We start from the raw sequence: 14,944 nt of genomic DNA on the forward strand, positions 1-14,944 counted from the left end.
CAACATGTGACTTCGTATAAACCCTTTTTTGAGTAATTCTGGCACCATGAAGTACCAGATTTGTGGTACTCTTTGTTCAAGTAACGAATGAGTTTGCTTTCCAGATTTTAATTCCTTTCACTGGTTGATCCATTTAACCCTTCAGCAAGCATGGTGATGATGGGCTATTGTGGTGTGAAAGCAAGTCGTTGCCTCCAAGTTTGCATTTGACTAGATACAAACAACATCTTCCAGATTCTTTTTGAATGCTAAGGGCTTTCTACTGCTGTAATGGAAGATCCTCTGGAAAATTTTTTCAATTTCTCCACAGAATCCACTGAAATGGAACCCAAATCTGTCTTTTCTCAGATGGAGCATAATATTGTTGCAGCGTATTTGATAATGGCAGGTATGTGATTTTGTTTAAAAATAGTGATGGATAGTAAACAAGACAGTGGATTAAAATATATTCCATGCTTGTGGTTAGAAAAGAACACTAACTTTCTTTGGACCAGTAAGAATATTTTATTAGTCGAACTAATTCCTACAATGGAATTAGATCATGTTGCAGCATAGGAGACACAGATTTATATAATGTTGAACTCACAATTGAGCTAGTAAGTTGAAATTTTTGGCAGAATGTCAATATTGTTTGTCTATTTCATATTTGCAATTGGGGATACAGTATAGATTTACAGAAGTTAGTGCTAGAATGCAAGCAAAGTTACAGAAGATATTTTTCACCCGGCTGAATGGGTGATAAATGAAGTACCTCCCCCACCCAATCACAATGAAACAATATTAGATGAGTCTTTGAAGGCTATGCCCTTCAAAATTACAGATACTAATACTGGAAGATGTGATTGGACTGGTTTTGAGACTATGGATATGGGCCACGTCTTCCTTCTATGTCTTAAGTTTCATGCAATTTTTATAATTTAATGCCTGCTAGTGTTAGCAAAGAACAATAGTGTAGGTCTTAAAAATGTTTAAATAGACATATTTAAATATAAGAAACTTGTCATTGTGCTTTTTTACAGGAATATTAAGTCTACTCAGCAACATAGTGGTATTAATTATGTTTGTTAAGTTCAAGGAGTTCCGCACAGCAACTAATGCAGTAATTGCAAACCTGGCTTTCACTGACATTGGGGTGAGTGCCATTGGCTACCCCATGTCTGCTGCTTCGGATCTGCATGGTAGCTGGAAATTTGGTTATTCAGGATGTCAGGTCAGTTTGTGGATATTCTATTGTTAATGTTTGGAGGAAATATGAGCAATACTTTCTTCACTGAAAAATTATGTTCAAAAGTGCAAAGTAAATTTATTATAGAAGTATGTATATGTCTGCATATGCTACCCTGAAATTGCAGGAATTCAGATTAGAACGGAATCAATGAAAAACTACTGGCAATTCAATTCCACTTTTCTTCCTCTATCCTCTAAGTTTGTATGTTTTCTTTACCAAGATGTACCAGGAAAAATACATTTGTTATCACTAATCCAAAATAAGGCATCCCAGTTCATTGAAACAAGAATGCTTACAGTCCAGTCTGTAACAGAAGGGTGTATATAATAATACAAGTTTTAGAAATATTTGTTTTTGTTTATGGTATAGGAAGGACAAAGAATAATCTTTTTCATACTAACTATGCTTAAATTTAGTATACTAGTGAAAATACTTGTATTGAACAGCCCAAATCAGCTTGTTTGAGTTGGGAACAATGAAATGTACACCATTCAATTCAGCAACATGACATCATCTCTCATCACAAAACGTTTCATATGTAATACAGATCTCCCTGCTTTTTGAAAGGTGATGCATTAATTTCCACCGGACACCAAGCAAAACAGCTGGAGAGGAGGTATCTGAAGGACAGCACCCTACCCCATGCAGTATTAAAGCAATTGTTTCCACTAGATTGGATACTGTTCCATTTTCTGTTTCAATTGTGTTGGTTTCTTTCAGGCATATGCAGCTCTAAATATCTTTTTTGGGATGGCAAGCATTGGACTGCTTACAGTGGTTGCAATTGACCGGTACCTGACCATTAGTAAGCCTGAACTAGGTAAAGCCAATAGTCGTAAGTTCATTATGGAATAATTAAGATTGCATTGTATTGTTTTGAATATTATTCTCATCTCAGAGTTATATTGCTCTGAATTGAACATTTTCTTTATCTTAACTTCCATAGTTATTGAAGGCAAAATACAACTCAATTCATGTAGATGAAATTATGAATGGCCAAGGTCACCATTTAAACATAGGAGGTACAATGCAAACTGTGAATGGAGCCTTGGGTGTTGTTTGGTTCTCCATCTACTGGTACCAATTTCTTTTCTCTCCTTGTATCTTCTGGTCAAACAACTGCACTTTGTGCTGCATTGTGGCTAGGAAACCTGCCAGGACCTGTCAGTACACATTCTGTGCTTTGTGAGAGTGGCCCAGACAGAACAGTTATATCATTTTTCTGTCATTTCCTGTGAAGATCTACTCATTCATTTCGAAGTGTTTTCCTCAGAACTCATAGCTGTGATGAGAAATGCCATGTAACAAAATCCTAGGCACTGGTATATTGCTGTTTTCTCAGCTCAGAGCAGCTGAATACAAATAGGATTGTAATAGGACATTGCTCTTTACAAAACTTGCTGGATTTCAGCTAATTCTATTCCTCAAAGTGGTACTACATGCTTGTTCTTCATCACAATGAAATATAAAAGATAACATTAGCAAAGAATTTCTGTAAGGTATTTGCTGTGTGTACTTTTGTAATCGTGTAGGCTGCAGTCTCAACATCTCTAATAGACATGTCATTTTCTAATAGCGCATCAACATTATCTTACATTGGGTCATCATTATTCTCCTAACCCTTTGGTTAATAACTATTAATTTCTATTTTCTATTTATGATTTATAATTTAAATTTTTTCTATTTACTTTCGATTTGTATTCCAGGGAGTGCGAAGCGCAGAATCAAATATTGCTGTGATGATTGTACGCTCTAGTATCAATTGTGTGGTGACAATAAAGTAAAGTAACTGTGCAATCACAGAGACATACCACACTAATATTCATTTTTTCAGTACAATGCAAACTAAAACATGGCAAGAATTCTTTGGTGAGCCGAGTGCAGTAAAATCTGCCCTTCATAAGCATGTTGAGTATCTCTAGTCCACAGTAATGCATATTTGTATCATACAATATATTAATTTTCAAGTAACTTGCATCTGTAGCACACCCTTGTAATTAACTGGGGTTCGTTATTACTTGCAGTGTTTTGTGGATACAGTGAATTTTGCATTGCTGTGTGAATCTATTGTGGCTCATTTACCAACTAATATTGTCACCAGGAAGGAAGATGACTGCTGCTACCTACTCGGCTCTCATTCTAGTTGCCTGGGTGAACGGTCTGTTCTGGGCTCTCATGCCAGTACTTGGATGGGCAAGCTATGCACCTGATCCAACAGGAGCCACTTGTACCATTAACTGGAGGAACAATGACTCGTATGTTTTCTCTATAATTATTTTGCGTATTTTTTTCTCAGAAAGACATTTCCAGTTTCTGACTTTGAAAATAAGCACATTAAAACATTTTGTGGCAATGCTGTCAAAGGGCAATGTTTTCAATTAATTCTATTTGTACTTAAATTAATTTATTTACTGTTTTCCTTCTCATTTCAATGCAAAGTATTTCCAGATTTCTACCTGCATCACCTTTCTTCTTTCCGCACCTCAACTGTGAAGTTCTTACTTATTACAGCTTCATGGCAAAATGTGATTCTATTGGTTCGTTCTTTCTTGTTTAATTTTGAATCACTCCAGAATTAGGAAAAACCTGGCCATGATATTGTAAGCCTGTTCTACATAAGATTGAAACTGTCAGCTATAAAATGTTAAAGACTTTGATGTTGTAGTGTTCGCCGAGCTTGGCAATTAGCAAGGTGATGTCCTCAGTGTGCAGCTGTTGGTGTTTCCCCTGGAAGTGCTTCTGTTTATATAGGCCCCCATTCGTAGATGGTGACCGTTTTGATGTGTTTATGGAGAAATGTATGCCATCTTTGAACCCCTAAGAGCCAAAGAAACTCGTGCCAATAGAATTCAAAGGACAACTGAAAGGCTAGATAATCAGGATTGAGACAGGTGAATGAGAGCCTATATAAACATGAGAACTCTCAGAGAGATACGCCAACAACTGCGGGCTGAGGATGTCGCCTCGACTGTTGATAAAATGTCTACAAGCTAATTGCCAAGCTCATCGAACACCACATCAGGTGCTTCAACCTGAGCTCCCAATGTTCACCACCATGTTAAAGACTGCCATTAAAATAGCAGAAAACTTTCATGTAAGCATACTCATTTACTTTCTCATCTTACTGTTACTATTCCATTACTATTTTAATTTGGGTGATTGGGCAGGTTCCAAACGGAACTCAGATAGATTTTATGCTAGGCCCAGCTAGGATTGAAAAATACAAAGTAACTGTCACCTACCAGCTTGAATTATGCTTTTAAGCTATCTAACTTCAACAATTTGAACTGTAGAGTTAAATTTAATGATAATTTCCCCTTATGATTGTATGGAACTGCAACATATCACATATCTTGTTTAGAATACAAGTAGATAGTAAGCTATAAATGTTACCCATTCTGCTTGATATGGAGACTTTTTAGTCACAGTTGAAGTCAATCATACATGCAGAAATTGTTACATTTCAGATTCTTTTCCTTGGGAAAAGGGAATACATGTATGTGAAGGTTGGGGTGTAACTATGTGTGTGATACTTCATGTTTATTTCTGGCATTGTCTTTCTCTTCACACTTGAGTTGATCTATTCTCCAATCCAATTGGATTGAGTGGACCCAGACCAACTTGTTGTTATGGAGTTTGCATTATTTAGTTTACAAAATGAGGCATAACTGATTACAAATAAATTATTTGGGATATGATTGCAACTTAGCCAATCGTCGTGAATTGATTTAATTTATTGTCCACTTTTATTTCTAGGCTATTTGTTTCCTATACAATGACTGTATTTGTGGCTAATTTTGTGGTGCCACTATCAATTATGTTCTTTTGTTACTACAATGTGTCAAAAACTATGAGACAATTTGCACAGCACAGTGGTCTGGAAAATATAACCTTGGATTGGTCTGAGCAACTAGATGTTACAAAGGTAAGAAACTTAATCTTCCACAATGTAGTTACAATATCCTAGAGGAACAAAATAAGACTTAAGTTTTTTGTTCAGTTATATTCTTGTCACTTTCCAGTCTTCTGTGATCATATCCTTCATTCTACCTTCATCGTTTTCCCAATAGCATGATTGAGAATTTATCATGTGCAGTACAAAACCCTGGTATAATTTCAGCCATATATGCTGTCTTGTGTTCTTTGAGATACTCAGCTTGATGAGCCCACTGCATTCCCCTTCACTGTTTTTCCTCAGCAATCCTCTTGTCTGGTCCTACCTTCACTTAGTTCAGGTTTTTGGTGTCCCATCTCAGTATATAACCAAAAGTTCTCCCTGTTACAAGTGCTACTTAGTCTGGCCACGTTTCTACTTTTTATCAAACCAGTTTATATTCTGGGATTCCACAGTGACAAAAGAAAAAAATATGAATTTAAATGATATAAATATAACTTTATGTTCTTATCTTCTAGATGTCTGTTGTGATGATTGTGATGTTCCTTGTGGCTTGGTCTCCTTACTCTGTTGTCTGCTTATGGTCATCCTTTGGGGATCCAAAACTCATCCCAGCTGCAATGGCAATTATTGCTCCACTTTTTGCCAAATCTTCGACTTTCTACAATCCCTGCATTTATGTCATTGCAAATAAGAAGTAAGGGCCTAATATTTGTTTGCGGATAGAGGCATTCATGTGTAGCATTTTCCAAAATATATCGGTGTGTTTTTCTTCTTTCCAGATTTCGAAGAGCCATCTTTGCAATGATACGCTGTCAGACTCAACAGGATTTAACTATCACCCACACTTTACCAATGACCATCTCCCAGACTCCTTTAACAGATTGAAATTCTTCAAAGTCTGCATCATTGTGCTCTGTGATAAGTGTCACGTATCATCATCCTCATCAGTTAAACCTCTGTTTTATCTTCTAGTGATGTCAATGTTACTTTTTATTTTCAACTGGATTTCAGTATATTGCAGAAACATTACAGGATGGAATTTCTGTGCATCCCTTTATTTAATGCCTTCCATCTTCATGTGCTGTTTATAAGATGGTGTAGAAAGTTTTGCTACATGATGCACTCCCCTAAAGCTTTTGTGCAATACAGACCCCTCTAAGTTATTTCAAGTGAGTTTATCTGTTTGCTATATATTCCCTGTAATGCCTAAAGCTGAAAGGGAGTTAATCATCATTTTTGGATCATAGTTTCAATTTTGTCACTTTTCACCATTTTTCCTTAGAAATATCATTGCAGCATTTGGTTGATTTCTTTGTTCTCTATTACTCTTAACTATAAAAATTTTTGAGGTCCAAAACCTTTGCATCAGTTACTGTATTCTAATATATTTAAAAGTATTTCATTTGTTATTTCTTTATGACGACAACTTGTGTAGTTTCCTTTCTTATCCTTTCCACCTGCCCATTATCGGATCTCTGTAATTTTCAACCCCTGGATTTTTTTTTTACGAGTATGGGAATGAGCAAGAAACTTTGATTCATTGATTCTTCACAATTGTTTATTTTAAAATTTAAAGAAAGATGCAGAGTTTTGAAACTCAGTGAGGAGCTGAGAAGCAAAGCAGAGATTAAAGAGACTCAATGAAAAGAAAGGGAGGGAGAAATAGATACTTTATTTATCCCAAAGGAAATTACAGTGTCACAGTAGCATTACAAGTGCACAGATATACAAATATTAGAGGAAAAGTAAGAAAGAATAAAAAAAAAGTTACCTCCAACGTTTTAACAGGAGAGGTTTCCTCACTTTTCCAACTACAGGTTGACTCATTATAGAATCTAATGGCCAGGGGTAAGAATGACCTCATATTGCACTCTTGGAACAGTGCAGTTGTCTTAGTCTATTACTAGAAGCGCTCCACTGTTCAGCCAAGGTGGCATGCAGAGGGTGAGAAACATTGTCCAGAATTGCCAGAATTTTCCATAGGGTCATTTGTTCTACCATAGCCTCCAATATGTCCAATTTGATTCCTATAGCAGAGCCAACCTTTCTGATCAATTTATTGAGCCTGTTGGCATCACCCATGTTGATGCCATTGCCCCAGCACACTACCACATAGAAGATTGTACTGGTGACAACAGAATGGTAGAACATGTGAAGGAGAGGCCTGCATACTCCAAAGGACCTCAGTCTCCTCAGGAAGTACAGGCAACTCTGGCTGTTCTTGCACACAGCCTCTGTGTTGGTGCTCCACTCAAGTCTGTCATCCAGGTGCATCCCCAGGTACTTGTAGGTCCTCACCACATCCACATCCTCATCATCAATAGTAACAGGGAGCAATACAGGCTTGGTCTTCCTAAAGTCCATCACCTTCTCCTTTGTCTTACTGATGTTGATGGCACCTTTGAAAAATCTATCACCTTTATAATCCAGATAACAGAAAATTCCTTAGATAACAGAATCCGATCGAAAGGTTATATAATTAGAACAATTATAATGTGTGTAATCTGCTAGTATTTAACGGATTAACAACTGCAAAGGTATTTGTAACTGCTATACTGCCTTCTGCTAGTAAGTGGGGATGAATCACATACTGTGAAAAATACATGAGTTTGTTAAAAATGCAAATTATGGCAGTAAAACCTATGATTAAAACTACAATTTTAGTCTTTCATTAATCCAATTAATAGCTTACAAAAAGGATATAAAAACAACCGATTCCAACGCCATAGATTTCATCATTCTGCTCCTTTCTTCAATGTGTCAAAATATCCGCATCTTCTTCGTAACTTTATTGTCTTTGGCCATAACTTTCCTCAGCATTGTTGAACTGTGTCAGAGGATCACTGAGTGTGTATCAAAAAGATGTGTTGGTCATGGTCACGAGCCCATCTGTTGGAAACTAGGTCGCACCTCCGATCCAAGATGTGGGACTGGCCTTATGTGAGGGAGTACATTAAAATAGGTGCAATGCATGAAGGAAAGAACTAACTTTGTAAGTATTTTTTTTAATCATCTTATGCAGGAAAATATTTGCTATACTTGCTGCATGGCAAATCATATGAAGGGTATCAGGAACATGGATGCTCTTTTGGAAAGAAATCCATGGATGGACTCCACTTGTTGATTGGAATTGGGCCTGGTGGCTGCCAGTTACCAGTGAAAGGGGAAGAAAGGCTGCAGTATCCAATCAGGTTGTTAAGGCATACTAAAATATGAATTTACACTGAGTATAATGCACAAAAGATATTATCATTAAGAAAAAAATAATAATCTTTTAATGATCAGGAGATCAAACTGTGTGGAGCAAGGTGTTCAGTAATCCAATTGTTTATTATTGGGAATTGTATTGCACTAAATTTAAAATGTCAATTATAGTTATTAAGAACAATTATAAACAAATCACAGAAGACACGGGTGGCCTTTAACAATGCATCAAATTGACCCAAGAGAAATCGTGATCTCACATCTTTACAGGAACAAGGGTGGAACTGCCTAGTTACTTTGAAAGCTTTCATCATAACACATTACATCCACCTCATGAAGTACATTATTGTTTTACTTTCAGGCATTGAATCTGTAATACTTTCAAGTACCTTTCACATCATAAATAATGTAGACAAATTATAGATTTTCTGGAGACAAAACCACGAGCACGCATTTGTACATAGCTGAAATAGTGCTGGTGATGGAGAGTCTGAATAAAACAACAATCCTTGCAAATACTCAACAGGTTGTAATGAAGGATAATTAGCACAAAATGTCAACGCTGTTTTCCTCTTCTGGGATACTGCCTAACCTCTAAAGCAGGATTTCCCAACCTGGGAACCACAGACCCCTTGCTTAATAGTATTGGCCCACGGCATAAAAAAGGTTGGGGACCCCTGCTGTTTTTATTTTGTTTTGTTTTATTATTGATTTACTTATACTTGAGCTTAAATTAGAAGATGGAGCAGATGTTAGTGCAAACTTACTACATTGTGCATAATAACAGCCGGTTAATCCACTGGCAACCCAGGTCTCGATGATAGACTAATCTATAGGCATAGTGCTCAGGAAGGATTAGTGAAGGAGTTGGGTGGGAATTGGAATTGGTTTATTATTGTCACATGTACGGTGAAAAGCTTGTCGTGTATAATGATCATGCAGTTCAATTCATTACACAGTGCACTGGGGTAGTGCAAGATAAAACAATAACAGAATGCAGAATAAAGTGCAGAGCAAGCAGACGATAAGTTGCAGGGTCATAACAAGGTATACTGTGTGGTCAGGAGTCCATCTTATCGTACTAGGGAATGATTCAATAGGCTTACAACTAGAGGTCGGCCTTGAGCCTTTGTTGTACATGCTTTCAGGCTTTTTTGTATCTTCTGGCCAATGGAAGAGGGGAGAAGAGAGAACATCTGGGGTTGGTGGGGGTCTTTGATTATGCTGTCTGTTTTACTGAGACAGAATCTATTGACAGGAAGCTGGTTTCCATGATGTGCGGAGCTATTCCTGAGATCGCATGCAGAGCAGTTTCATTCCAAACTAGGATGCTTTCCATGGTGCATTGCGAAAAATTGGAAATGGTTGACAGGGACATGCCAAATTTCTTTAGCCTACTGAGGAAGTAGAGTCGGTGTGTTTTCTTGACTGGTATGTGGTTAGACCAGGACAGGCTATTGATGATGTTCATTCCTAGGAACTTGAAGACCTCAACCCCCTTGACCTCACTGCCGTTAATGGAAACGGGAGCATGTACACCTCTCCCCGTCCTGGTCACTGACCAGCTCTTATGCTTGCTCACATCCTAGGAAAGGTTGTTGACGTGATACGATATTACTAAGCTCGCTATCTCCTTCCTGTACTCCAAGACGGGGCTTCTTCAAATGTATCATCTGCAAACTTATAGATGGAGTTAAAGCAAAATCTGGCTACGCTGTCATGATTGTATAGAGATTAGAGTAGGAGGCACAAGCGTTGAGAAATATTGTGGCAGAGGTGTGTGTGTAGGGAAGTGTATGGTCATGCACTTTGGTAGAAGGAATGAAAGTGTGGACTATTTTCTAGAAGACGAAGAAAGCCCTTAACTCCAGGTGGAGTCATCGGGATGCCGTCATGACGGCATTTTTTTTTAGCAGGCTTTCTTATTTTTACGAGGCCGAGTTGCTAGCTTGACACTCAACCCAACTGGATGGAAAGCGTGCAAGGGACCTGGCTGGATTTGAGCTTGGGATCCTTCGCTCTGAAGTCCAGCGCTGATGCCACTACACCACCAGCTGGCTAACTTTTCTAAGCAAGGATCAAATTCAGAAATTGGAAGTGTGAAGGAACTTGGTAGTCCTTGAAATCTTGTACAAGATTCCCTAAAGGTTGAGTTGGTAATACTTGAAAACTGAGTTGGTAATAAGGAAGGCAAATGCAGTGTTAGTATTCATTTCAAGAGGACGAGAATGTAAGGCTGTAATGCTGGGGCTTCATAAGGCATTGGTCAGACCACACTTGGAGTATTGTGAACATTTCTGGGTTCCATATTTAATAACGAATATGATGACATTGGAGAGGGTCCAGAGCACGCTCACAAAAATGTTTCCAGGAATGAAGTGTTTACATACTGTATGAAGAGCGATTGATGTCTCTGGACCTGCACCCACTAGAGTTTCGGAAAAATACCAACTATTGAAAGGCTTAGATAGAGTTAACGTGGAAAGGATGTTTCCAATAGTGGGAGACGCTAGGACCAGCTTCAGAACATAAGGCATTCCTTTAGAAAAAAGATGAGGAATTTAGCCAGAGGGTGGTGAAGTTCATTGCCACAGACAGCTGTGGAAGCCATATATTTAAAGAAGATGTTGATAGGTTCTTGATTAGTAAGGGTGTCAACGGTTATGGAGAGAAGGCAGGAGAATGGGATTGAGAGGGAAACTAAATCAGCCATGACTGTTTAGCCTAATTGTTCCAAAGTCTTGTGGTTTACTTTGCTGCAGGCTCTTACTGATGGTGGTCTGTTGGCCAGGAAGTCGGGGATCCAGTTGTAGAGGGAGGTGTTGACTCCCACGCCTCAAGATGATGAGTTTGTATGAATTGATGAATGTTGCAGGTGGCGATGTAGTTAATTAACAATATTGTGACATGGGTATCTTTACTGTTCAGATGCCCCAGAGATAAATGTAGAACCAGGGAGGTGTCTACTCTAGACCTGTTTTGACAGTGGTTGAATTACAGTGGGTTGAAGTTGTTTGGGAGACTGGAGAGAGTGCTCGTTAAGACCAAATTCTTGAAACACTTCATAGGGATGGATGTCAGAGGCACTAGGTTATTAAGTCGTCATTAAGGCATATTACCTTGTTTCCCTTAGCTACCGGGATAATAGGTGAACACCGGCGTGCCTCAAGGCTGTGTGCTGAGCCCTCCTCTGTACTCCCTTTTCACCTATTACTGCGTTCCTGTACACGGTTCTAACTCCATAATCAAGTTCGCAGATGACACCACGGTGGTTGGCCTGATCAGAGGGGATGACGAGATGGCCTACAGGGACGAGGTCCAGCATCTGGCCGCATGGTGTGCCGACAACAACCTGGCCCTTAACACCCAGAAGAACAAGGAGATCATTGTGGACTTCAGGCATGCTAGGAGCCACACTCACATCCCCATCTACATCAATGGAGCTGTAGTGGAACGTGTATCAAGCTTCAAATTCATTGGTGTCCACATTTCCGATGATCTCACCTGGTCCCTGAACTCCATCCTGATCAAAAAGGTGCAACAGGAGCATCAAGAAAGCTCACCTCTGTCCCAGGATACTGACAGACTTTTGCCGCTGTACCATTGAGAGCATACTCACCAACTGCATCTCAGTGTGGTATGGCAATTGTCCCCTATTGGATCGCAAAGCACTCCAGCGTGTGGTGAAAACTGTCCAGCTGATTATTAGCACCCAATTGCCCACCATTGAGAACATCTACCATAAATGCTGCCTGGGCAGGGCGAAAAGCATTATTAAGGATGCATCTCACCCTAACCATGGACTCTTCACACTCCTCCCATCTGGTCAGCGCTACAGGAGCCTCCACTCCCGCACCAGCAGGCTCAGGAAGAACTTCTTCCCTGCTGAACCTCACATCACAGCGCCAAGCAGTATTGCATCTGTATTGTTCTGTCTCAGTACTTTTATATTTGTATGCTGTAGCACTTCTTATTCGCAGTTATTTTGTAAATAGTATTCTTTTGCACTTCTGGTCAGATGCTAATTGCATTTCATTGGCTTTGTATCTGTACTTGGCACAATGACAATAAAGTTGAATCTAATCTAATCTAATAGTGGTCTTCTTAACACAGGTGGGAATCTCAGAAGCAGGGTGAGTTTAAGAATGTCTGGAAATACGTCCACCAGCTGAGCTGCAAAGAATCGAAGGACACGGCCAGGAACACCATCTGAGCCTAATCTTACATCCACAATGGTGACTGTGGGTTCAGGTGTACTGGAGGCTGTCGGTTGGGTGCAGACACACCAATCCCCTCTTGTTCCAAGCATGCAAAGGATGTTTTAACCTCTTTAGAAAGGGAGGTACTGGTGTTGGCGATGCTGCCCAACTTTGATTTGTAGCCTGTTGTAGCACATCAGCCCTACCACAACTAATGGCTTGTTTGGCATCTAATTTTGGGCTGTTTATGTCTCTTGGCATCTTTGATAGCTTTATGGCAGTCATATCTTGATTTCTTGTACAGGTCAAAGTCACCTGATTTGAAAGCTTCAGTCCTAGACTTTAGTAGAGAGTGGACCTCCCTGTTCATCCATGATTTCCGGTTTGGGAACACCTGGATTCTTCTCTTTGGTACATTGTCCTCAACACACTTCATGATAAAGTCTGTGATGATGGTGACATACTTGTCTAAGCTGTCAACTGTGTGTTTGAAAATGGAGCTGACTACCAACTCAAAGAAGTTGAGTAGAAGCTCCTCCTGTGTCCTCCTTTCCCTCCCGGCCACCTTCTTATTCTGGCATCTTTCCCCTTCTTTCCAGTCCTGATGAAAGGTCTCGGCCTGATGAAAGGTCCACCCCATAGATGCTGCCTGACCTGCTGAGTTCCTCCAGCATTTCGTGTGTGTTGATATAGATTATAGAAACTCATCAATTTCATCATACCAACTCTGTATTGGATCCTCCTATTTCAGCTTCTGTTTGTACGCGTGGAGGAGCACAGCCAAAGTATGCAGGTGGAGGTGGCCCATTAGGCAGTTCTGATAGTGAGGTGATATTGTTCGATATTGGGGGACTTTTATGTCTCTCTTTCTAATTGTGTATGATACACTTCCTCTTCAGAATCTGGAAATGTTAGGTTCAGTTGTCAAGCACAAAAGTGCACAAACGTTTAGTAGAAGTGCTGAACTTTCTATGTGATGTTAAAGCAAGAGAACATAAAAGATGCTATTTTGAAGAAAGTGGTCAGTTGTCTCCAACTGAACTCTCCCTCCTGCCCCTTGCTCCATCTGCCTCTTTTTTTCCCCCTCCACCCACATTTACCACCCACCTGTCTCTACCTCCCAACTGCACCTTTTCCTATCTACATGGCTCAACCTGCCTCTTATTCTTCTCCCCTCTTCAGTCCACCAATCACTTCAGGCTCCTCCCTCTCCCCTCTCAATTCTGAAGCAGGGTTTCAACCCTAAGCTTCAACAATTCCTTTCCCTCCTACAGATGCTGCTTGTTGGGGTTCCCAACCTTTTTATGTCATGGACGGAGGGGTCTGTGGACAACAGGTTGGGAACCCCTGCTCCAGGTGATTATTTCATAATCAAGTTGCTCTTTGTGAACATTGTATGTACGTTGGCACTCATTTTATCTACTGCATAGGTACCTCATTAGGACTGTTTAATTTTAATTGTCATTTTCTTTGCAGTTTACCAATTAATTATCTGCTTATATTTAAGTAGCCTTTATATACATGACAGTTTAATAGTTATACAAAGTATAATTTTGGAAAACTGAGCATTGTGGCTAATATTTTCTCATTAAATTTAATGAGAATTTAAATTAAATTTGATGAGAATGTTAATTTTACAGCAGTATTGAATATATATTGAATTGGATTGTGTTTATCCGTGGCATTGCCTTACCTCTGTGTGTAACAGTAGCTGTTTTTATCCTAGGCTTGCCCCCCCCCCCCCCCATCACTGTTACGTTCCTGTTTTATGCCTCATTCCTGACTTCTGAAAGAATCTTGGATTTAAACAGCAGACTCCAGCAGGTACAAAGTGCTCTGGGATGCATTGAAAGCAGAAAAGGCGAAAGATCCATAATGATTGAATGTACAACAAATACAAGTCATGTTTCACCAGCAGAGGGCAGAACAGGAACATGCACTCAAATTAGGAAGCTGATTTTGAAAAAATAAAACATACCAAAAGTTTTGCTGATTTGTTTTTCAGTGCAATGACATGTAATCTTAACGTATAAACTCTGTTCTTCTGGGTGTATACTTGTAAGGGAGCTCACCTTGTCCATTTACATTTTTAAAAAAGCTGGACTCCTTTATACATGTGTATTCAGCTTTTTTCAATCTATTGCACCCAAATTTCCTGGCAGCATAATGACAGTTTAAAGGCATGTCATAATAGTGCTTAAAAATAAATGCTCAGCAATTCATGGTTAGTAAGCAACACACTGATGGTTACAAAACTCCAAATTGCTGGATGATCTGTGACAGATCTGTACTGTGCCTCCCAGAAACTAAAACACACTGCTAACCTCCTGATATATGGAAGCAAAATTGTGATGTTTGTCAGTAAATTCTCTTCAGAAAGGGTATTGGGCTCCTTTTATTTGTAATTAAATGATA

The 14,944-nt window shown here is 39.2% G+C and overlaps 1 protein-coding gene across 2 annotated transcripts; it reads left to right on the plus strand.

Annotated features, from left to right (window-relative positions):
- Window positions 1–168: 168 nt before the first annotated feature.
- rrh (retinal pigment epithelium-derived rhodopsin homolog) lies at window positions 169–14,944 on the plus strand. Of its 2 annotated transcripts, none has more exons than XM_063046347.1 (8): window positions 169–388; window positions 1,020–1,210; window positions 1,949–2,063; window positions 3,330–3,483; window positions 4,985–5,153; window positions 5,642–5,820; window positions 5,906–8,317; window positions 11,464–14,944. In XM_063046347.1, exons 1-7 carry the CDS (start codon window positions 271–273, stop codon window positions 6,009–6,011), a joined length of 1,032 nt encoding a protein of 343 aa, XP_062902417.1. In that variant the 5' UTR covers window positions 169–270; the 3' UTR covers window positions 6,012–8,317; window positions 11,464–14,944. The 2 variants fall into 2 exon arrangements, with proteins under 2 accessions (XP_062902417.1, XP_062902419.1); XM_063046349.1 differs by having other exon boundaries at window positions 1,949–2,048.

The sequence above is a fragment of the Mobula hypostoma genome, chromosome 4 (assembly GCF_963921235.1).
Source record: "Mobula hypostoma chromosome 4, sMobHyp1.1, whole genome shotgun sequence".
Classification (NCBI taxonomy): domain Eukaryota; kingdom Metazoa; phylum Chordata; class Chondrichthyes; order Myliobatiformes; family Myliobatidae; genus Mobula; species Mobula hypostoma.